This window comes from Leptonychotes weddellii, chromosome 11 (assembly GCF_054177405.1).
Source record: "Leptonychotes weddellii isolate Sample4059 chromosome 11, ASM5417740v2, whole genome shotgun sequence".
NCBI lineage: Eukaryota > Metazoa > Chordata > Mammalia > Carnivora > Phocidae > Leptonychotes > Leptonychotes weddellii.
Window position 1 is genome coordinate 48,811,252 of NC_138379.1, and position 22,217 is coordinate 48,833,468.

The window sequence follows — 22,217 nt, forward strand, 5'->3', positions numbered from 1 at the left end:
AGCGTGGATGGAGCCCATTGCAGGGCCTGAACTCACGACCCTGAGATCAAGACCTGAGCTGAGATCAAGAGTCAGATGCTTACCTGACTGAGCCACCCAGGTGCCCCCAGATCTAAATACATTAAAAAAAATTAATATAAAAGTGTCATCTCAAGTTAGAGGGAAGGAATGGATTACTGAACAGAGAGTTGGGACTTGGGAAGCCATCTAAAAAAGAACAAAGATCATATTATACCCCCAAATAAATTCCAGAAAGATAAAACAGGTAAATGTTGGGAAAAAAAAAAAAAAAGTAGAAACCTACAATTACCAAGTGATACCAGCAGAGACATTTTTTTCTGGGAAAGACTTTTCTAAGTCTGACACAAAACCCAGGAGACATCAAAGAAATGACACATTCACACCCTGAAAAATAAAAAAGTTCCTATGGCAAAAAACACAAGCCCAGTCGAAAGACGAATTAGGAAGAATTATTTGTAGTTCATCAGCCAAGGGGCTAATTCTCTGAATCTATAAAGCGCTCCTCCAAATCAATAAGTGAAAAGCAAATCCCATCGCAAAAAGGACAAAAGAGAGGAACAGCCAGTTTACAGAAAAGGAAACCAAAGTGACTCCAGCATGTGGAATATGCTGCTAACTCATGAGGGAAACCCACATTTAAACTAGTGGCATCTTCACCCGATGGATTGGCCAAAGTCAAGAAATCGGTGAACACTTTATGGTGAGGGTGTTTTCTAAGCCCAGACTGCGGGGCGTGGATTGGTGGCAGTGGGCAACGAGGCTACGTGGTAAGAACTCTTTACCGCACACTTCCCCGCCCAGCTCACCGCCACACTGCGCTAGCAAGGAAACGAGAGCGCGGGGATGTCGGGCAGCCCCATCAGCCGCAGGAACCAGGGATGAGCCGGTGGGGCAGGGGTGAGGGGTGGACGCCAATGGGAAGGCTCTCAACGCCCGAAGGGCAAGGAGCTCTGGTTTTGCCAACGTGCAGAAGAGAGGGAGCAGGCTACTTTTGGGGAAAGAAGGAGGAAAACAGGAAATGTACATGCATATTTGCACATACTTAAAATATCTCTGGGAAGATAGCAGGGAGATTTGCATTCCATACTTCCTAGTACTTTTAAAATTTTGAACCATGTCAATGTATTAGATGGTCAAACATTGGTTAAAACAAAAAATAGGATTCTTTAGAATCTTAGAATCAAGTGACAGAATCTTTGAAGCAGAACAGTAGAATTTCCAGGCCCTGCTTGAATCCTCCCAACCCCCAGAAACTCCCTCCCTCCTGGTGCAGTGGGTCCAGCTATGGATCAGCTCTGCCTAGAAAGACCTTGTTCACCCCGAGATCTCACGGGAGGGGACTGAGGGGGGAGGAAGGCAGGACTGGCACCCCAGGAGCTGGCCCTGGTGCCCACGAAGGGATCTGATCCTTCCAGCCCCAGGGGACGACTCCCTGTACTGATCTGCTATCCGGGCTGGCTCTGGGCCTCCGGAGGCCTCTCCACCAGGATCAAGCAGGTGTGACCCGGCCTGCTGAGAAGCAGGTGTGAGCCAGAGGAGGGGACCCCAGTGGGTGCCGGCCCCACCTGGCGTGCCGGCTGGGGCAGTTCTTTCAAGTGTCAGCTGCTCAGCCAGGAGAAGAAAGTGCCTCATGAGGGGACTTCAGAAGCCCAGAGGAGACCTCGGGATAGAGTGACAGGCAGGAGGAAGGGGGAGGGCGGCCAGCTGGTCTTCACTCCTCTCAGACTTCAGTCACCAGGGTCTGACTCCCCAGCGCCTGACCTCGGAGGCCCCCTGGATGCCCACTGGCACCTGCCACTCCACACAGCCCAGCTTCTTGCCCCCACGCCCCCCCGTCCTTCTGGTTCCTGCTCTGTGTCCCCCTTCTAGCAGGAAGTGAGCCCTCCCCTTGTCACTCTGCACCCCTCTCACGGGCTCAAGGTTACTTCTGGACATTTCTGCCCCTTCCTAAACAGCATGCTCACTCTGAGCCAGGCTCTGGGAAAAAAGAAATGTCCAGCCTCCCTCCAAGGCCCACGTGCTCCAGGGAAGGAGGGGCTCTCTCGATCGGCTTTCTACCACACCCCATGCCCACTGAGGCCCGGGGAAGGACAGGCATCGGCCACATACATTTAGCACCACGCATGCAATCAGCGGCCTGAGTGCTGAGGCTCGGAATGTATGTATGGGCCCAGTCCTGAGGGGGCACGGGGGACATGGAGATGGGCAAAGCCAACCTGGCCTGCAGGGAACTCCCAGACTGGGGAGGGCTGGGGCGGGGGAGCCCGGTGGAAGTGGGCAGCACAGACGCTCAGGACTGTGGCAGGGGAGCCTGCCAGGGCTGGACGATCTTGAGCAGGCTGTAGGTAGGGGAGGCAAACCAAGGAAGGAGTCCAAAGGAGAGAGAAAGGGAGGGCACGGGCGAAGAGGTAAGGTAGAGAAGAGGCCGCCGTGCTGGGAGGGCCTGGGCTGTCTCATGCAGCAGAAGCTGAGGTGACCGTCCCACACAGGAGATGTTAGCGGGGCCCAAGTCCTGCAGGGCCTCAGTGCTAGTCGGGGAGGTGGGATCACCCCGGAGCAAGGGGAGCGGTGGGAAGGGCTCTGAGTTGGGAGTCCCATCACTGGGCCGAGTTTTACAGTGGGGGCTCACTGAAGAATGAGGAGGAGAGGGGGCCGGGGCTGTGACCTGTGTGCTGGCCAGTCAGCAGCTACAGATCTAGGATCTTACTAAGTGGGAGACCCTGGGCAAGTTTCATAACCTCGCTGTACCTCAGTTTTCCCAACTGCAGGATGGGATGATAACAGTACCTACATCACAGGGCTACCGTGAAGGTTGAATGAGTTAACGGAGGCCAGCCTGTGAGAACAGGTGCGGAGTGAGTACTCTGGTAGCTACTGGAACAACTGTCATGGGGATCCAGAGGAAGGATGGCCTCCTCCCAAGGAGCGAGGACGGCATGTCCAAGCTCGTCCTCTGCCGCTGCAGCCTACAGCCTCGACTCCCTTCCCCCAGCCCCCGCGGAGGTAGCCCTTACCTTGTGCAGCCAGTGCAGGTTCATCTGCTGGCCCACGGCGATGTGACACAGTGCCAGGACCTGAAGAGGGGGCCCACAGGGGGACAGTCAGGGCCCTGTGTGACCCGAAGGTTTCTGCTAGTTCCCAGACACGCTGCCACCCGCTGCTACTCTGGGCCTGGCTCGGAGCCGTCGACAAACCTCCCCATAGGCCATGGGAATGCCCAGCCCAGCCCAAGCCTGGCCACCTCCCAGATTCTTCTAGGCCTCTGGCTTCTCCTCCTCTACAGTTTCTCCCTCAAGAGCTCACTGGGCCCTGCTGCACTTGGGCTGCCCAGTGAATGTTTTGGGAGTTCGAGGCCCCAGGATTCTGAAGCAGACGTGAGCCTAGTCCCCCGAGAGCCCCCAGTCCAGCAGGGGGATTGACCCGAGTCTGAGGGAATAGAGAATTGGGAGCAGGAACCAAAGCAGAAGCTTCTGGAAGAGTCAGTCTGCAGTGGGCTCTAAGAGCAAGGGGGCTCGCACTGGGTCAGGAGGAAAACATTCCAGGATGGGGCAAAAGCAAGAGGACCTCCCACCTCAAGGGAGACCAAGCCCCAGCAGTGCAGGAGGCTGAGAGGCCCTGGGAAAAGCCAGCTTGCCCCTTTTGACCAGGGTGGCTCGCCCTCCCCCTGGGAGCAGGCCCGTCTGCCCTCTGGGGCAGCCCCACCTACCAGGAGGCCCGCGATGTAGGTGAAGGCGGCAGCAGTGGTCACGAGGATGGGTACAGACCAGTCACTCCAGTAGCCCATGCGGCTGTAGAGGTACCTGCCCGGAGGGGAAGAGGTCAGACCTGCATCAGGGAACCAGGAGGTTCTCCGGGGCCCGTGGGCCTTCGGCTCCTACAGCCAGGCTCAGCGACCAGGCCCGGGACCGCTCCGTAACGTCATCACGGTTTCCGTGCTCACCAGTCCGGCCAGTGGACACTGGGGCACGCCAAGAGGCATAACGAAGAGAACAACAATTCACCATAATTCTACTGCCCAGAAGGAACCATCACCAAGACTTTGCAGACCTCTCTTCCAGTGGGTTTCCCCTGGTTTGACATATTTGTAAAACAGCAAAGCCAGGACCCTGCCACATCTAGCATGTGCTCAGCTTGGGTTTCGGAGGGAGGTGCAGAGGGTTCCAATCCCCACTCTGTCTCCTACTGGCCTGCAGGACCCTGCAGAGGTGACGGGCTTCCCTGAGTCTAAGATGCCACTGACTGTGACATTCATCTCAATTTCAATGCTAAAATATGAAAATTTGGGGATCCTAGGATCGATCAGATGTCATCCCTGACTTCTCTGAGCCTTCTTTTCTTCATCTATAGGATGAAGGGCTCAGGGCTTCCTGAGCACAAAGTGAGGCAAGGCATGTGGTAAGTCCTCAATCAATTCTCTTCTCATTATTCACGCAAGAATTTACTGATGTCAGTAAAAATCCCGAGGAAGCATGACTTTCGAACAGCCAGCCATGTGGTCTGCTGAATTAATGTGCCATATGTAGCCAACTTTCTACCAATGAAAGCAGTTTCCAATGATTCACTCTTATAAATAAACACACAAAAAATTTTTTTGCACATAGCTTTCTGTATTATTAATTATTTTCTTAGGATAGGATCCTACAAATAGAATTATAGGGCCAAAGGGAATGAACTTTTTACGGCTCCTGATTGCTGCTGCTTAGTTGCTCTCCAGAAAGACTGAACCATCCACATGCCCCCTGGACAGCTTGGGACACTGAGGCTCAGGGAAGGCAGCAGTTTACTCAGGGTAATCAGAGAACGTGAGCTGGCACCAGGCAGTTTCCGACTTGCTGCCATCTTGGGCCTGGGCAGGGGGCTGGGAGGGGACACCAGGAGGACACTGTGGGGCACCTGCCTTCTCCTGCACCCTCCCGAGACCCTCATCCTCAGATTCCAGGGGAAAAATCTACTGCTTAGAAGATCACTGAGTTCACTCTTCTCACCGTACAGCTGAAGACACTGAGGCCTAAAGAAGGGCAGGACCTCCTCCTTGAGAAGGACTCCTGCAAGATGTTTTGGTGACACTTGTCTCTCACTTTCGGCAGGGAGCCCTGCTGGACAGCAACGGCCCACACGGCCTCTCCCTGGCTCTCCACATCCCGCCCGGACCACCCGTTTCTCGCTCACAACCTCTCACTGCGTGAATGATCCCCAGACCCTGTCGAGACCAGGAGGGCCAGGCCAGGGTCTCCTGCATCCCAGCACCGACTCCAAGAAACTTCAGTGACAGGCTGAGGGAGCTGCGGGTCTTCAGGAGGTCCCTAAGTCCCAGGCAGGCCCTCCCCCTGCCGCCTCCCCAACAGGGCAGGCACCCATCCTCTGCTTGAACTGCCCAGTGACAGGGCACTGAGTCGCTGGGCAGAGTGAGGTCGTTCTGTGGACAGCGTGACCGTCAGCCACGCTCGAGTCCCTTATCTGCCCGCGTCTTGCTGTGTGACTTTGGACAGTCTACTTAGCCTCTCTGAGCTTCAGTCTCCTCAGGCGGTCCTCAAACTGTTTTGGCACTAACCGGCTCTGTGGCCGTGGGGGAGTCCTGCCCTCTGGGGCCTTAGTTTTCCCATCCGTACATGATGGGGGTGGACCCGCTCCAGTTCAGCACAACTGTCCGAGGTGTGCAGCGGGGGGCCAGCAGGCAGGTTTCTGTTCCTGCACGACAGTGCCGTGCTTTGGATACCTGGGGGGATGAATAATTGATGGATGGCAGCTAATAAAGGCCAGAGGCCACCTCTGGGACTCAGGCTCATCTTGCCGGGTGGCAGGCGTATAGCCACACATCCTTTCTTGGGCTCATTACGGGGCCACAGCCTCGTGCCGCACAGAGGGGAGTCGCTGCCCAGACTCCGTTAACAGCGTCTTAGGACCATCCCAGAGTCCTAGAAATCCCACATTCTAACCTCATGGCTGCCGCCTTCCAGCCCGGGAAGCGGCCCTGAGGGTGACGTGGAGCTCTGAGCCCTCCCACAGCCAACCTCTCATTCCATTCTCAGAAAGACCTGATGAGTGGGGCGTTATCCCATTTTATGGAAGAGGAAACTGAGCTTAAGAGGGGCTCGACTGAGTGTGCTCATGGTCACACCACTTCTAGCCGGAAGAAAAAGGCAGCACGGGATGGGGAGTGAGGAGGCCTGGCTTCCGAGCCCCACCTCTGTTCCCACTGCCTGTGCGACCTGGGGCCTCAGTTTCCACACCTGTCAGTGGAGGAGTTCCTCGCTAGGGCCCAGGGAACTTGCTCCCCTTCCCGTGCCTTTCACTGTCTGACAAAGGCAGGCAACAGAGGGGCTGAGGAAGAAGCAGGTACCCTCGGGTACCCAGGTACCAGCGTCAGGCGGCCCTGCCCTTGGACCTGAGGCTCGTGCCCACAAAGGACCCTGAGCTATCCCAGAACCGTAGCATCCACCAGCCCTGCCCAAGGTCCTACTCAGGGATTTCGGATGCCTGGCATCACCTCCTCTGCTGAGGCCCTCGGTCTTTTTCTGGGCCTCGGGGTTCTTGTCTACGATGAGGTGCAGAGGCCCCAGACCCCGGCTGAACCCTGCCCAAGTGTGCCGTTCCCGTTTTCCATGATAGCACACCAGGAAGGAGTCAGCCTGGGAGACGGGTTCAAACCACAGCCCCCAGTGCCTGCCCAGGCCCCCGTGCTCCCCCTCCCCACTCACCAGTTGAATTCATCATAGTCGTTGCGCACTTCCCACCAGAAGTAGAGCCAGGTGAGCGTGAGGCCGAAGGTGAAGGTGAGGAGCAAGAACCAGAGGCGTTCCCACTGGAAGAGCAGAGCAAGGAAAGGGGTCAAGTGAGGTCAGGGGCTGGCCCCTCGGGCCACCTCCCACCTAGAATGTTCCTCCTGCCTCCCCCTTTATAGCTAAACCTGCCAGGCAGGGATTACTACCCTCTTCATCCTGGTGGGGACCTGAGGCTCAGAGCGGGAAGCGACCTGCCCAACACCACAGAGCCCAAAGCCACAAAATGGTAGGGAGCTAGGGGCGGCATCAGGCCTCCACCCCAGGGGTCTCCTCTGCCGCTCTGGCTGAGGCCTGTCCTGGATGCACCAGTATGCCCATGCCGGCGATGGACCCCAGGAACAAAGGCTTCGCACTGGCACGGTACCCGGCCGTCTGGGAGGTCACATCCCTCACCTCCTTCCCTTCCCACATACACCTGCAGTGCAGGTGCTCCTTCTCACCTCTGCCCCATGCTACCCAGACGCACTGAGGCCCAGAGAGGTGAAGCTACTTGCCCTAGTCACACAGCAAGCCAGCAGAGGATTCAAGACCAGCGCCCCAGCCTCTGGACTTGAAGCACAGGGTTCTGCGCCCCCCCGTACCAGGCACCGGCCCCTCAGGCCTAGGCCACGTAGCCCCCCTAGCTCCTGCAGGGATGGGGGTGGGGGCCCCGACACTGCTGCTTCCAGAGAAGTCTGCAGGCCCTTCCGGCTGGGCCCTCAGGTTTATCCCTGCTTTCGTCTGTCCTCTTATCTGAGAAGCACAACCAGCTGGAACATCCTGCTCTCCGGGAAACTGCTGAGATCATCAGCACAATCCAACAGCGGGTGAGGGGAAGTCAGTGCAGAAAAGAACCAAGGCCACCCCCACCTTGAGGGGCTGCAGGGCTCGGGTGGCCCAGGCATCTCTGGCCTGGCCACGGCCCAGAACCCTGCGGGCTCCCCGCAGCTCCCCGAGGCTTCTCTGACCCTTGCAGCCCAGAGGCATGGCTCTAACCCCGGTGTAACCTCTTGATGGCTCCTCACCGCTTAGCCAAGCAAGGAGGCCCCTCTGGGGGTGTTCCCCTCACCTCTCGAGCTTCATCCCCTTCCCCCACCAGTTCCCTCACCCTGGCTTATTTGCCTAACATCACCATTCACCTTTCAGTCAGCTCAAATGTCACCTCCTCTGTGAAGTCTTCCTGGACTCCACCTCGGCCACCCACGCCGCTCCCACAGCATCAGTGCCCCCGTCTTTAAACTCACGCCCTCTGCACCGTCATCTGCTCATGGGGCCGTGTCTCCCAAACTACCGGGGGTCCTCAAGCCCACTCTGCCTCTCGCAGCACGCAGGAAAGGCCCTCAAACCCGGAGGAGCCATGACGCTCCACACGAAGCACCCACTCCGTGCCTCGCCCTGGGCAAGAGGGTCCGAGCTTGGGTGACAGGGAAAGCAGCCGCCTCCACTCACCGTCCCGTACAGAGCCAGGCTGCCTTGCTTTGCCCCACTTTGTACATAAACAGAGCTGTGGAGGTGACAACTCCCTGGAACCATCTTTCCAGCAGGTGGTGGTGGGTGGCCTCTTCGACGGTCAACCACTTGTGTCTGTCCTGCCCAGACAGAGAATGGCACGAGCCCCAGCTCTCAGCCTGCAAGGCTCAGCCTCGCTCGGGAGTGGAGAAACCCCAGATGGGAGCAGGGCAAGCCACGGGCCCTCCTGGAGCACTGGAACCCTGACAGCCACCCACAAATGGCCGGGACGGTTTGGGGGGAGCAGAGAAGGGCCATGGGAAGCCCCGTCGGAGCCAGCACCCCCAGCCGGGCGGGCCTAGCCTCCCCCGGGCCTCGACTTCCCCAGAGTCCCTTGTCCCTCTTGCTGCCTCCAGTCCTTATTTGCTCACAAATATGAATTGATTCGGCCCCCATTGCCTGCAGAGTGCAGCCGGCTGGTCCCGGGCCAGCTTAAACATCGGTCTTCCAAGACTGAGCCACCTCTGGTCATGTCATGCCCCAGCTCAAGAGTCTCATTGGCTTCAGCCCTCCCCTGTGCCATCACCCAGGCATCGCAGGCCTCGCACCGAATCGCCCGCGGTCCCTCAAGTGGCCTCTTTCAAGCCCCGTGCCTCTGCACAAGCCATACCCTCCATTTAGAAGGCAATCCCTCCCCGGTTCGCGGGGCGACCCTCCTCCTCCCTGAGGCCTTCCCTGTCCCAGCAGGGAGAACCTCCTCTCCACAGAGCTTCCAGAGTCCTGGCCCCCGTGTCTGTTCGGGCAGAGACCCCGCAGCTCTGAAACTGTCTGTATATGTCGGTCTCCTCTGCGGTACCGTAAGCGCCTTCAAGATCTGGGTGGTCTTCATATTCCCAGGGTGGGGTGGAAACTTAAGAAAGATTTGCTAATGAAATGGTAGGTGAGAAAAGACCCTTTCTCCTGCTCCGGCATGAGGACGCCCACCCAGGAGAGATTTTGCTGGGGGCTTACCGGCCCCCCCGGAGGGGCCCGTGGGCTTCCGCGCAGCCCCGGCTGGCAGTGGTGGGGGGCCATCTGTCCACAGACATCGCTCCACCGCAGGGGCAAGGCTGCTGCACCCGTGGCCCGTAGACGAGGTCCCCAGAGGGCCGGGCGTGAGGGTGAGCCTCAGCCGACGATGGCTCCTGGCCCAGGCAAGCAGCCTGGGATTCAGGGACCGCGGCAGGTTAGAGAACCCGCTCCAGGGGCTGGAGAGGGGTCTTAGGCTGAGGTATGATGCAGGACCCAGGGGCAATTCTGACAGGTGGCCAGAAGACCACAGGGGCCACTGCCCCCACTCGGCCAGATCCTGACAATGGGGCGGAAGGACAAGGCAAGACTGAAGCGCCACACTGGCCTGGCTGAGAAAACTAGAGCTGGCAGGTGCGCGGCGGAGACGGGGGCCCGGCCTAAGCACCAAGGAACTAGGAACCCCATCACCAGAACCAGGCATGAGCTGGGGCTGGGGGCCACCTAGAGATGAAAATCTTGGGAGAGGGGCACCTGGGTGGCTCAGTCAGTTAGGCGTCTGCCTTCGGCTCAGGTCATGATCCTGGGATCCTGGGATCGAGCCCCGTGTCAGGCTCCCTGCTCGGTGGGGAACCTGCTTCTCCCTCTCCCTCTGCCTGCCGCTCTGCCTACTTGTGCTCTCTCTCTCCGTCAAATAAATAAATAAAATCTTTAAGAAAGAAAGGAAGAAGAAGGAAAGAAAAAGAAAGAAAGGAAAGAAAGGAAGAAGAAGGAAAGAAAAAGAAAAAGAAAAAGAAAGAAAGAAAGAAAGAAAGAAAGAAAGAAAAAGAAAGAAAGAAAGAAAGAAAAAGAAAGGGAAAGAAAGAAAATCTTGGGAGCTAGAAGCCGGGGCCCCAAGGCCACAGGGAGCCAGTAGATGGGGATGAAGAGCCCCAACCCCAGTGGGGAGGCAGCAGGTCATTGTAAGAACAATCAGAGGAAAAATCTGGATGGCAAGGACTGGAAGAAAGGGGAGGGGAAGGCCAGGCACTGGTGGAGGAAGTGGTGGGCAGCAGCTCCACCACAAAGAGGCTCCAAACAGCACCAGGGGTCCTCTGCCGGGGCCATGACAGGGGAGAGGCCTGGGCCTGCTCCCAGGAGGCGCGGGCTCCGAGGTCACGGCCAGCTGCAAGGGGTGGTGGACCCATCGGCCCTCCCTCACCTCTCCCAGTCTGCACGGGGCCTGGAGCTCTCGATTTGTGGGTTTTTATCCCCATCCAAGAGCAAATGAAGACCCCAAGCCTCAGAGAAGGGCCAGCACATGAGCTTAGCGAGCTGTGGACCCCATCACAAGAAGTGGCACTCATGTCATGGTTACTCTCGGTGTGTATATTTATCACGGCCCTTTTCCAGCAGATCCTGGACATGGTCCTGGAGGAGGGGAGCCTTTTGCTATTTTGCACAAAGGCTCAATATGGGTGAAGAGAGGGAAGTCAGAGGTTGAGCTACATACCGAAGGTCACCTAGTAGGGGAAGATGGAGGTGGGATTGAACCCAGGTGTCCTGACAGGAGGCAGTGCTCTGCAGGTCCCCTTGAGAGTCAGCCCTGCACAGCTCTCCCCCACACCCCCCCTAGCCAGCTGGGACCCAGTATAGTAGTCCCAGGCCCAGCCTGGCCCCTGCGATTCCTCGCTCCTCTCTCCCTGGGCTCCACCCTGGACCAAACCTCCTTCTCCTTCAGCAAGCGCCCCCCATCCCTCCAGCCCTTGAAGCTCCCCTTTTCCTGAGCACTTCTGCACAGACTCTTGGTACCCACCAACTTGGCCCTCGATCATATTCTGAAATTTGGAGATGGAAAGAGCCTGGGCTCGGGAGGCAGATGGACCAGTCTCTGCCTCTTGGGCAAGTTAACCCCTCTGAGCCTCAGTTTCCTCACCTGTAAAATGGGGGAAAAAATCCCGTACCTTGGAGGGTTGATAGTAAATGAGGTGATGTAGGTCAAGTGGCACATAGGAGGGGCATAAAAGGGGACCGTTCCCTAGGCTGTGGACTCCTTCAGGGCAGGGATGGCTGAACTAGGTGTGTGTGCCCTGGGCCCACATCCTGCAGAGCACAAGGTGGTGCTCAGATCTGGTGTGAAGAACAGAAGAAGGTGCCAACATGACTGACCCAGAGAGGCTTCTGGCTACCAGCGGACAAGGCCATCATCCAACCCAGACATAGCCTCAGGCTGAGCCCGTGGCCCCAAGGAACCGAGGGAAGGAGCTCTTGTGATACACAGCCTCCTTCCTTTCAGAGCCTTCTAGCCACGAGTGGAACAAAGGTCAGGTAGACCCTGAGCTGACTGGGCAGCAGTGGGCGCAAGGGGAGGCGCAGAGCAGCTGGGGAAGGGGCCAGGCCCTGGCTGTGAGCTGGGTAGGCTGCTCCATCCCTGCGCTGGCAGCAGGGGGTGAGAGAGAACCCCAGAGGCCCCAGCCCCAGAGGCTAGGGCACCCAGCCCCGCACCCCCTGCCTCATCTCCTCCCATGCCTGCCCCCACCCTCCAGGAAGACCGGTCCCTCCATCCCGCACGCCAAGCAACAGTGTGCCAATTTCCCAGAGGCCCCTGCTCCTCCTCACTGTCTCCTGCTGATTGTCACGTCTTCTCCTCACCCCTCCTCGCCTCTGTTCCGCCCACCCCAGAGCCTTCTGCATTCGGAGAAAAACGTGCTGAAAGAGCTTATAAGCAGCGTGGGGTGGGGGGGGCTCTCACAGTCCCAAGGCCTGGCCGCAGCCACACCCCCAGCCCTGCCCAGGAAGTGTGGGCCCAGGCCCTGCAAGCTTGCTGCTCAGCTCAGGCCCCGGCCCTCCCCATGCTGCCGCAGCCCCAGGCCAGGATGCACACAGACACCGCTCCCGCTCCCAGCGGCCCCGCAGGGTCCAGAAGCCAGCCTTCCAGTCTTGGCTGGGCCACAGACTTCAGAGTCACAGGATGGCGGAGACGGCGCTGGGTGCTGGCCTCCTGTTCCCCACCTGTCACCCTGGGGGCAGAGACTACCTCTGCTCCTGCAGCAACAGGGACGGGCCCTCTCCCTCTGGAGTGAACGTCCTTCCTTTCCAAGCAGCCAGATAGAGGCACCCTGCCTTGGGAGCCCGGCGACACTGGCTTCGGACCCCAGACTGGCCACCTACTAAATGGGTGGCCTTGGAGAAGACATGTGTTTATCCCACAGCCACTTCCTGCTCTGTTCGCGGGGATGACATCACCTCCACCTCACGGGAGGGCTGCCAGGCCCGCACGTGATTACAGATGTAAGCTGTAAGTCGCCAACTCCACGGTTGTTCCTATAATTATCATTTCGCATCTGACAGCCCTTTAGTTATGCGAAGACATGGATCAAGACGTCCCCCGCCCTCTGCTCTACGCCCAGTTTTTTCCGGCTGCTCCTGAGGACAGCCGGTAAGCTCACCTGCCCCCAGCCCAGGGCGGGGTGCCAGGGTCGGCAGGGCACAGAGGGCCGGCCCACTTCTGCAGGCTGCGGTCCTAGGAGCAGGCCTGGAGGAAGGAAGGAGACCCTGGTACAGCAGCTGCCCCGGGCCGCTCCCAGCCCCGCCCTGCTGGCGGCGGGAGGACAGAGCCCTGCGTGAGCTCTTCACAGAGTGGGGGCCCGGTGCTCCTGAGCCCTTCACTGGCTCCGGCTCCTCTCATCCTCTCTTCTCTTGGCTCTGCAAAGCAGGCGCTACAGTTAGAGGGAAGCGGGGCTCAGAGAGGGCAAGTGACTTGCCCAAGGCCACAAAGGGCAACCCTAATAGTGAAGCCAGAATTCACACCCAGGTCTGAGCGCCTTCAGCATCTCCAGCTGTCCCAGAGCAACAATAAGCAGGACAGGTAATTATCCTTGTCTGACCAAGGAGGAAGTTGGCTCAGAGGGGCAAGGCCGGGCCCAAGGTCACCAAGTGAGTCATAGGCAGTGCCAGGCCAGGAACCCTGGCATTTCAGTTAGAAAAGAGTTCAGAGAGCGCCTCGCCTCATCCTCTACAGATCCAATTCCGAAATGGAGAAACTGAGGCCCAAAGAAGGGGGATAGCCTGGAAACAAGGATATAGGATTAAGACTTGGTAAATTAGTACAGAAAGGATGGAGAATTCAACAGATGGTGTTGGGACATCTAGACATCCATTTGGTAAAAAATTAGACCCCTTACCTCACACCCCATACTGAACCAAATCCCAGCAGCTCCCCTCCGTGTCCTTGCCACCAACCTCTTCCAGTCACCCTAGACACATGTGCTGAGCCCTGCACAGTGGGAGGTGAGTGAGGCCTGGAATCCCCTCTGAGCGACCCCCATGGATGACTGAGCAGACAGCAGGCAATTCCAATCCTAGGAATCAGTGTGATGAACGGGGCAGGCATGGGCTGCTCAGGAGCACACAGCCAATTACAGGAGGAGGGACAGTCTGGAGGGCTTTCTGGAGGAGGAAATGCCTGCAGCAAAGCTGGAAGGAATGGGCCTGCTGGGATGACAGGTCAGCGAGCCTGGACTGCGGCAGAGGGAGGGAGCAGAAAAGTATGAAGGCACAGAGCTTGGCAGCTTCTGTTGGGGGGAACTAGCTTCTTTTCCTATGGGCGTATAAAAGCTTTTTCTATGTGAGGGTATTTACCTTCATCTATACTGTATATTTTCTCTTATTTGATCATTTCACTTTTATTTATTTTGCTTTTTGTATAAAAATTTAAATTTTCGGGGTGCCTGGATGGCTCAGTCGGTTAAGTGTCCGACTTCAGCTCAGGTCATGATCTCAGGGTCCTGGGATCGAGCCCCGCATTGGGCTCCACGCTCAGCGGAGAGTCTGCTTATCCCTCTGCCCCTCCTCCCCCACTCGTGCTCTCTCACACGCTCTCTTTCTCAAATAAATAAAATTAAAAAAAGATTTTTTTAAAATTTTTATGTAGTCAAATCTACCCCTCTTTCCCTTTATAGGTTTTGCCTTTGGTATTGTGTTTAAGAAAGGTAGGCCAAGGTTACACATCTGACTCCTATTTTATACTGGTAGTTTCTTGGCTTCGTTGTTTACATTCAAATCTGTAATGCGCCCAGCTCTCTGTTCGCCTCTGTCTACGGCTCCACGCGGACGTATGCGCGCACGGAGAGAGGCTGGAAAGCCATTTCTCTCAAGCGTTAAGATTAGAATTCCTTCTACTTTACCTCTTTCCAAGTTGTTTGAATTTTCTCAACAAATGTGTGCTTCCTAAATAGAAAAGAGGAGTTTAAAAATAGAAAAAAACATACATTTTAATCCATCTGGAATGTATTTGGGTGTGAGGTAAGAGGCAGAGATCTAATTTTACTTCCACCAAATGGATACCTCAGCTGTCCCTGCACGGTCTGTGAAGTCTGCCATCACTTCTGTGTTCGTGGTGCACGTGCACTGCTTCTCGGCTTTCTGGTCTGTCCCAGAGCAGCCCTTTCCCCCCCGGGGTGGGCGCTGCCTGGAGCGCCTTCCTCATGGCTGAGCTCCGCGCCCTGCGCCGCCCCTGGGGTCCCCGCCCTGCTTTAAGGTCCTCAGCACCACGCAGCCCTGCAGAGACGGGAGAGAGCTTGAGGGGTGCCTACCCACAGAGTCCGCCCTCGTGTGGACTAGGTCTTGGGCATGCCACATCCTCCTGTCATCAGCCTGTTTTACCCTCGCCACGTGCCAAATGGGAGGACTGATGTGCCAGAAAAGCCTGGGAGATGTCAGCTGGGAAGGGGGCGGGGAGAGGGCAGAGGGGCGCCTTCCGATCTCCAGTTTTCCCATTCCTAAAATGGGGAGTGGGGAAAAAAAATAACATTAAAAATAAAAAAATAAATTAAAAATAAAATAATAAAACAAAGTGGGGATAAGACCTCACGTTATCCTCTAAGCCTGGCAGGGGAGAGGAGAGACAGGCAAGCCCTGGCAGGATTACTCTGGCCCTGACCCAGGAGATTTGGGGGAGGGGGTGGCCTGGGGAGGTTTGAGATGTATTATAGCATTAGGGCCAAGCGGGGAAAGGGATCAGAGTCCCCCCCCGCCCCCAGCCAGCTCTTGACAGCCTAAGAGGCCGGATTGATTTTTCTGGGCTACAGAGAGCCGGGCAGTTAGGCCTCTGTCTCAGACCCTTGCTTCTGCTGGGGTGCACCGAGAGCGGCTCATTAGGCGGTAGGATGAAAGCAGGCCCAGCCTGGAGCAGCCCACCTCTCTGCATCCATCCTGTGGGTTACATCAGCCCACGGGGAGGTAGGAGTGGAAGAGCTGGGGGATCTTCGCGGGGGTTATCCCGGGCCCTCAGAGAGCCCTGCCAGGGCCACAGGCTGCTGGCTGGCTGCGCCCCCTATCATCTCCTGCCTCTCCCAGGCTCCCTAAGCAGACACTCAAGGAGGTCACGGAATGCTAGCCGCTTCCCCTGGAGTGTGGCATGGCCACTCCAGGCACCCTCGGCACAGCCAGGGAAGAGCTGGGTGGCGCGTCGGGGTCCCCAAAGGCAGCGACGGCACAGCTTTATTGCGGCGACAAGTCCGCTGCTCCGTGCGCTGCAACGGACCGGGGCTCTGCCGGCCTCCCCGCTCTCTCACGGATGCAACATCATCATCTCCGATTTTCTTATCATCATGGCAACCCTCCCCTGGGAGACAAAGAAAGTCACAGTCCGTGTGGGCAGCCCAGGCCAGAGGTGCTACGGGAGCCCAGGGGAGGGGGCCTGGTTCTTCTTTGGTTTAAGGGGGCTAATTCTTCGAGGAATAAGCATTTGCCATGAGCCTTGAGAGGTAAAGAGAGGAGGGGCATTCCAAGTAAGAGGGCAGCCTGAGCACAGGCCCAGTGCTATGAAAGGGTGAGGTGATCTTGGGAGGGGTGGGGTGTGTCGGGGGTAATGATGGACTTGCCCCACAGGGGTCTTCCTGCATGGCTGCAGGGGCTCTGGTCATAGTAGACAGGCCACTGGTGGTGGGGAGACTTTGTTGTCTGTGTCCCACCCCCACTGTGCACTTCCTGGACTCTAATGGGGACCACTGTCCCCTCCCACTCAGCCCCGGGCACAGCACACTTTCCCATTTCTGTCTCTGGAATGGCCTCATCCAGCTAGGCTAGAAATCATGGGGTGCTGGGAGGCATCATATGGGACTCCCTCAATCTCTTCCACAGCCAGTCTGTTGATTACACCTTCCAAGTGAATCCCTCCCTTCGCCGGGAACCTGCATATGCCTCCCCCAGGTGAGGCCTCTGCCCTGCTGTCTGGCTCCCTGCTCCCCCGCACTCCAGCACCTTACACTCCCCACAACCTAAGGAGACTGGTCCTCGCACAGCCTGAGTCTGGCAGCGCCCCCTCCGCCCAGGACGGGGAGCAGGCTTCCCAGCACAGCCTCAGGCCGCCTAGCAACAACCTCCCCTCCTCACACCGGAGCCACGCTGAGGCCAGATTGCTTTCAGTTCCCAAACACAAGAAGCTCTGGCACCCACAGCATCCCGTGCCTTGAACACTTCCCCATCAGACTAGACAGGACTAACTCTCAGACATCAGCTCAGGCCAGCTCTCCCGTCTGGGGTTTTCCTGAGCCTCAGCAGTGAGCACCCTGGGTGGCCTGGGTGTGTTGGTTCTTGTTGAGGAAATAAGGAACTGGTGCATCCCAGACAAGATTGCTGGTGTGGGGCAGACGAGGGGGCATAGGCCTGGGTAGGCAAGCAGAGGGCAGCGCACGCCGGGCCTCCCACTCTGTGGCCTGAATAAATCACTTATTCTTCTTGGAGCCCTCTCTGTGAGATGGAGGGGTCAAACGAGCTTAAAACAGCCCTCGAAAGGCAAATGTACCATAGAAATCCAAGAGAGTTGACGGTCGCTATCTGTCTCCTTCATGGTCTTGGGCCAGGAAGGTTCTCCAGGTATCCAACCTGTATGCCTCTTGCTACATGAGAAGCTGGTTTTGACACTGTGCTACCTCGCCCCGACACGCAGTCTTCAGGGGGCCCTGGGGGACAGCGTGAGAACTGTCTTCTGTCCTACCCAGTCCTTAATTGGCAGTATTAGAGTAATGAGTCACCGACAACAACCAATTAATTATCTCCAGTTATAAAAAGCTTCACTTCCCCTTCCTAGCTGTCGAGTGAGCCAGCCTCTTGCTGCCAGGCTCCTCTACTCCCTAGGGGCTGGGGGCAGAAGAGGGCATTTCACCTCTCCGGTCTGGTCCTGTTTCCTGTTTCCTTATGTGTCCAGTATGTGTCCTGGGGCTGGGGGACGGTAAGAGCAAAGGCTTGGAGGAGGTGGGACTGCGTCGGGCTGGGGGAACAGGAAGGATCGGGCTGGTAGGGCAGGAAGGAGGCTACCAGCTCCAATGCAGAGGAGGGGGCTCCTCCCCGCTCCCCAGGATCCACTCCAGCACTGCGGGCCACTGTTGATCCCAGAACCTTGGAGGGCTCCTCCTCTGGCATTCAAGCCACGCCCACTCTTGCCCCCAAAACTCCTGGTCCCACAAGCCACGCCCACTCTTGTCCCGCAGGCTCCTGGTCCCAAGCTCTTCCTCCATGAGGCAACTTCCCAAATCCTCCTCCCGCCCCTCCTTTCTTCCCCTTCTGGCAAGTTCTCAATCACATACTCAAAACATGCGTGTCCTCCCTTCCAGCCTTCATCTTCCTGTGGCTCCTCTTGTAAATCTATCCTGGACTCCAGGTGTGATGCACAGCTTGAAGCCTCGAGATCTCCATCGGCATCACAGTTAAACCCGCCCCACAGCGGCGACCTAACAGGGCAAGCTCCCGGTAAGCTCTCGGCTCCCGGCACGCAACAGGTACTCAATGAATGTTAACTGTTCCTCTCATGGTTTATTTCCCAGCCTGAGCAGGGTCATGATGAAAGGCTTCTGTGACTCACCACCCACAGTCTGTCGCCCCATTTCACAGATGAGGATCAGAGAGGTCCGGCTTCACAGAAGAACTTGACCCAGGCTTGTCGGAGTTGGGAGGCGCTAGGAGAGGCTCCCTCAAGAGGACTTGAGGGGAGGCCGTGCCTGGGCAGGGGGAGGGGAGGGGTCCCCAAAGTCAGAAGGGAAGGTGGGGCTAAGAAGAAGCACAGGCCCAAAGTTGGAGCCCCTGCCCCTTTTGGGGGCCTTTCCTCTACTGCCTTGGCAATGCTCCTTCACACCCAACCCGTGCCCCCAGAGCTCACTCCGGGGCCTGTTTGTTCAGCAAAGCTTACGGAGAACCTACTCGGCACCAGCCCCGACTCTGAAACGCAGGATTGCCATTCCCTCCCTGTGTCAGGCCAGAGAGCCCAGCCCCCCTCATGGTCCCCAGCCGGCCATCTCTGGAGGGACTGGGGAGAAAAAAGAAGGGTGGGAGAGAGAGAAAGAAAGGGTGAGCAGGCTGAGGCTAGAACCCAGGAAGTGGGTGGGGAAGCAGAATGAGGTGAGTGACAGGGAAGGGGGAGGATGCTCATCCTCAGCTGGGAGTCTCAGAGGGTCGCCTGAGGTGATCTCAGCCTGTTCTGCAGAGGCCCCGACACCCAGGGCTGCAGCAAAACCCTCTCTCTCACAGCCAAGCTGGCCTGTGGCCTCCTGCGGCCCCTCCCCCCTTTGCTCCACACCGGGCACCCCAGACGTAGGCATTCGCAGAGACTGCACGGCTTGGGCTCCCAGTCAGCTCAAAACCGGCCTCGGCCCACCACTTCCTCCACCCTGGGCCCTGTGCTGGCCACAGCCATGGCCTATCACTTCCTGACTCTGAAGCCTGGGATGGGCCTGCCCTGGGCCTACGGAGGGCTGTCAGATGTCCTGGGAGCTAGGCCTTCCTCCAGCAGCTACTCTGACAGCCAAGGGGCTTGCTGCTGGGGAGCTCGGCCGTCCTCTTCCCTCTGCGTCAGCTGTCTTCCCTCCCGGAGCTGTTGGACCCACACTTGCCCCGGGGCCGGATCACAGCTCTGCCCCCTCACTGGCATCCCTGGCTCTGTTTCCCCTGTGAAACGGGGGTGACGACACCTAGCTTGGGGGCTCGGTGGGAGGAACGAGAGTGGCCGTGTCAGTGCTCAGCACCGTACCCAGCATGGACACCCAGTGCCCGCTGCCTGCCGAGCTCCTGCCCTTCCCGACACGGGGAGGCCCTGCCGCCGGCCCCTGTCCCTGGGACCTGCCTGGTGGCCTGGGGCAGGCCCCTCCCTCTCCCTTGCCTCAGTTTGGCATGTCCCCTTCTCTGGGCTGGGAGTGGGGATGTGGTAATGTTAGACAATTGACACCTGCTTCTCACCACTCGGGGGTCATGACCCCAGGCTCCTGAGTCAGGCTAGTGCTCTGTTGGTCCCCAGCACAGGCAGAGAAGCAGGGCGGGAAGGTGGACGAGCTTCCCCATCCTCCCCCCATCCAGGGAGCCTGGTGATACCTGGCCTCTGACCTCAGCTGCCACCCACACCCTTGGCCACTCCATCCTGTTTCAAGGCTGGCTCAATTTGGAGGCTGGCTTCTTTGTTTAGACAAGCAGGAGAGAGGAGGAGAACTGTTTTCCAGGCAGCAAAGCTTTTAGATAAACACTATTTATCTCCCTCCCTTCCCTCCTGAAGGAGTTGGGTTCCTTCAGAGAAGAAACTAGATCCAGCCACTAACAGCGCCCCAGGGACGGAAGCCCAGCTCGGCTCAGCTCAGGGTCTGGCCTGGCCAGGGTCAGTGCCGGACACTGAGCGAGCCTTTCTTCATCCTGCTGCCAGCTCTTGACAGGCCTGCGGCTCAGGTGACGGAGCCCTGGGGCCAGGCCACGGCCCTGCCAGCTCCCAGGCTCCGGGATGGCCTGGCCCACCTCCTCACCCTCCCCTCCAGCCACCCGCCTGCCCTCCTGCCTAGCTGCCAGGAAGCTGAAGGCTTCTGCTCACCTTGGGGGCGAGGGGAATGAGCCCTTCCTCTTAGAGTGTCCCTCCTGGAGCTCCCCTTTCTGCCCAGGTCCCATGTGTCTGAGGAGAGTTCACCAGCTCCATCCAGGACAGGATGGCCTACTTCCCTGCCCGCCTGGTTAGGCAGATGCCCGAATGACCATGGGCCCGTGTTATAGAAGGAGAAACTGGAACCCAGCGGGGCACTGCCCCATCCAGAGCCGCCCGGCAGAGTGAGGAGACCCTTCCCCCAGGCCCCGGGGTGCCCTAGGTCCCCCGACCCCATCCCAGCCCGGCTCACCGGCGTGGTGTCATCATGGGACCGCTGGTAGCGCTGCCAGCGGCAGCCGTAGATGCCCGTGAGGCAGGAGAGGCAGAGCTGGGGCTCGTAGTACTGCAGCGGCTGGTGTCTCACCATGCTCTCGCCTGCCAACGGGCGCCCGGCCCTCAGGCGCCCATCGAGGCCCCCGGCCGCTCCTGCAGGGGGAAGCACAGGCCTGTGAGGCAGGGGAGGGCGCGGGGACTCAGCGCCAGACACAGCAAGAGTCCCTGTCACCCCGTTGGGTGCCAGTCCCCGCCCAGGGCCCTGCCGTGAGGCCTGCAAGCTGGAGGCCTGCACCCCCGCGGCTCCCCCGGGCCGCTCTCCCGCCCCTCACCCTGACCCCATCACCCCCAGCCACACCTGCTCTGGACCTGCCCCAGCTGCCTCGGCCCAGAATGCTTTGCCCTTCGAGCTCCACAGGGCGCCTTCCTTCCCCTCCTCAGGTCTTTGCTCAAATGTTCTTTTCTCCACCACACTTTCCCAGGCCACCTCCTATAAAACTGCAACCCCTTCCCATATGCCCTCAGCCGTTCTCAGCCTTATTTTCTCAATCACGTCCTCCAGTGTACTTCGTTTAAAATAGACCGGGCACGGTGTGACCACTGTATGCCTCGCCTGGCAGGTGTTATGTCCCGAAGCCGATTGACAACTGGATAAACTGAAGCTCAGGGAGAGAAAGGGACAGTGCCCCGCATGCAGTCCAAAACCTGGCTATGGCCAACCTGAGAATCTGCTCTTGTGCCCCAAAGTGCTCACGGCTTTGGGCTCCGGGAGTCCTGCCGTGGTTGCGGGGACAATGAGAGGTGTCTTGGAGGTTGAGTCGCTGCCACCAGGAGCAAGTGCCTCAGCCCTGCTCGGCACCCTGGAGATGCCTGCCGGGGGCTCAGCCGCTCGGGGCTCGCATCGGCCACACGGCCCCTGGCTCAGGCGCCTCACACACCCTGACGAGGAGCCTGGGGCTCACAGCAGCCCAGCAATTTGCCCAAGGAGTCAGGACTCAACCCCAGGTCTGTGGAACTCCAGAGACTCTAAGCCACATGTTATGTATGGGGTCCTGTCCTCGGTCTTGGAGACAATGTGAACGGGACAGGCACACTGATGCTCTCAGGGCCCCACAGGACCAGTGAGGGACAAAGCCAGTCACTTACTGTGCACCAACTCTTACAGCGACCCTGTGAGGAGGTATTTTTTTATCGAGATCAAATTCACAAGCCAAAACATTCACCCTTTTAGAGGGTACAATTCAGTATTTAGCATATTGTTTTCAGTAGTCACAAAGTCGTGCAATCATCACCACCATCTGATTCCAAAGCATCTTCACCATCCCAGCAAAACACCCAGACCCATTAGCACTCACCACCCCATCCCCCTTCCCCCCCCACCCCTTCCCCAGACACCACTAATGTACTTTCTGAACCTATGGATTTGCCTATTCTGGACATCGCCTATCACTGCAATCATACGATATGTTAATTAATATTTCTCGAGGCCCATCCTGTTCTAACAGGAGTCAGTACTGCATTCCTCTTTAGGGCTGAATGACACTCAATTGTATGGACAGACCATTTTATCCATTCATCAGCTGAGGGACATCTAGGTTGTTACCACTTTTGAGCTGTTAGGAATAACACTGCTAATGAACAAGTTCTCGCGTGAGCGTGTTTTCATTTCTCTTGCATACATGCTTTGGAACAGAAGTGCTGGGTCATATGGCGATTCCATGTTCAACCCTTTGAAGAACGGCCAAGAGCCGTTTTGTAAAAACAGCAAAGCAGTGCACCATTTTACATTCCCCATGTATTATCATTATCACCCCCATTCTCCAGATGGGAAA

At 57.8% G+C, this 22,217-nt stretch overlaps 1 protein-coding gene across 6 annotated transcripts in view; it reads right to left on the reverse strand.

Annotated features, from left to right (window-relative positions):
* The window catches only part of GDPD5 (glycerophosphodiester phosphodiesterase domain containing 5), an 80,499-nt gene that overhangs the window by 17,673 nt on the left and 40,609 nt on the right, over window positions 1-22,217 (reverse strand). For 4 of the 6 annotated variants that reach the window (XM_081798863.1, XM_081798862.1, XM_081798861.1 and 1 more), the window contains 4 exons: window positions 20,363-20,538; window positions 6,720-6,823; window positions 3,728-3,821; window positions 3,036-3,095 (listed from right to left, as the gene is read on the reverse strand). In XM_081798863.1, coding sequence (XP_081654989.1) covers window positions 3,036-3,095; window positions 3,728-3,821; window positions 6,720-6,823; window positions 20,363-20,479 — 375 coding nt within the window. In that variant the 5' untranslated portion in view covers window positions 20,480-20,538. Of the gene's footprint in view, window positions 1-3,035; window positions 3,096-3,727; window positions 3,822-6,719; window positions 6,824-12,255; window positions 12,275-12,667; window positions 12,687-20,362; window positions 20,539-22,217 lie in introns of those variants that run through there. The other 2 variants (XM_081798864.1, XM_081798865.1) reach the window with 2 other exon arrangements.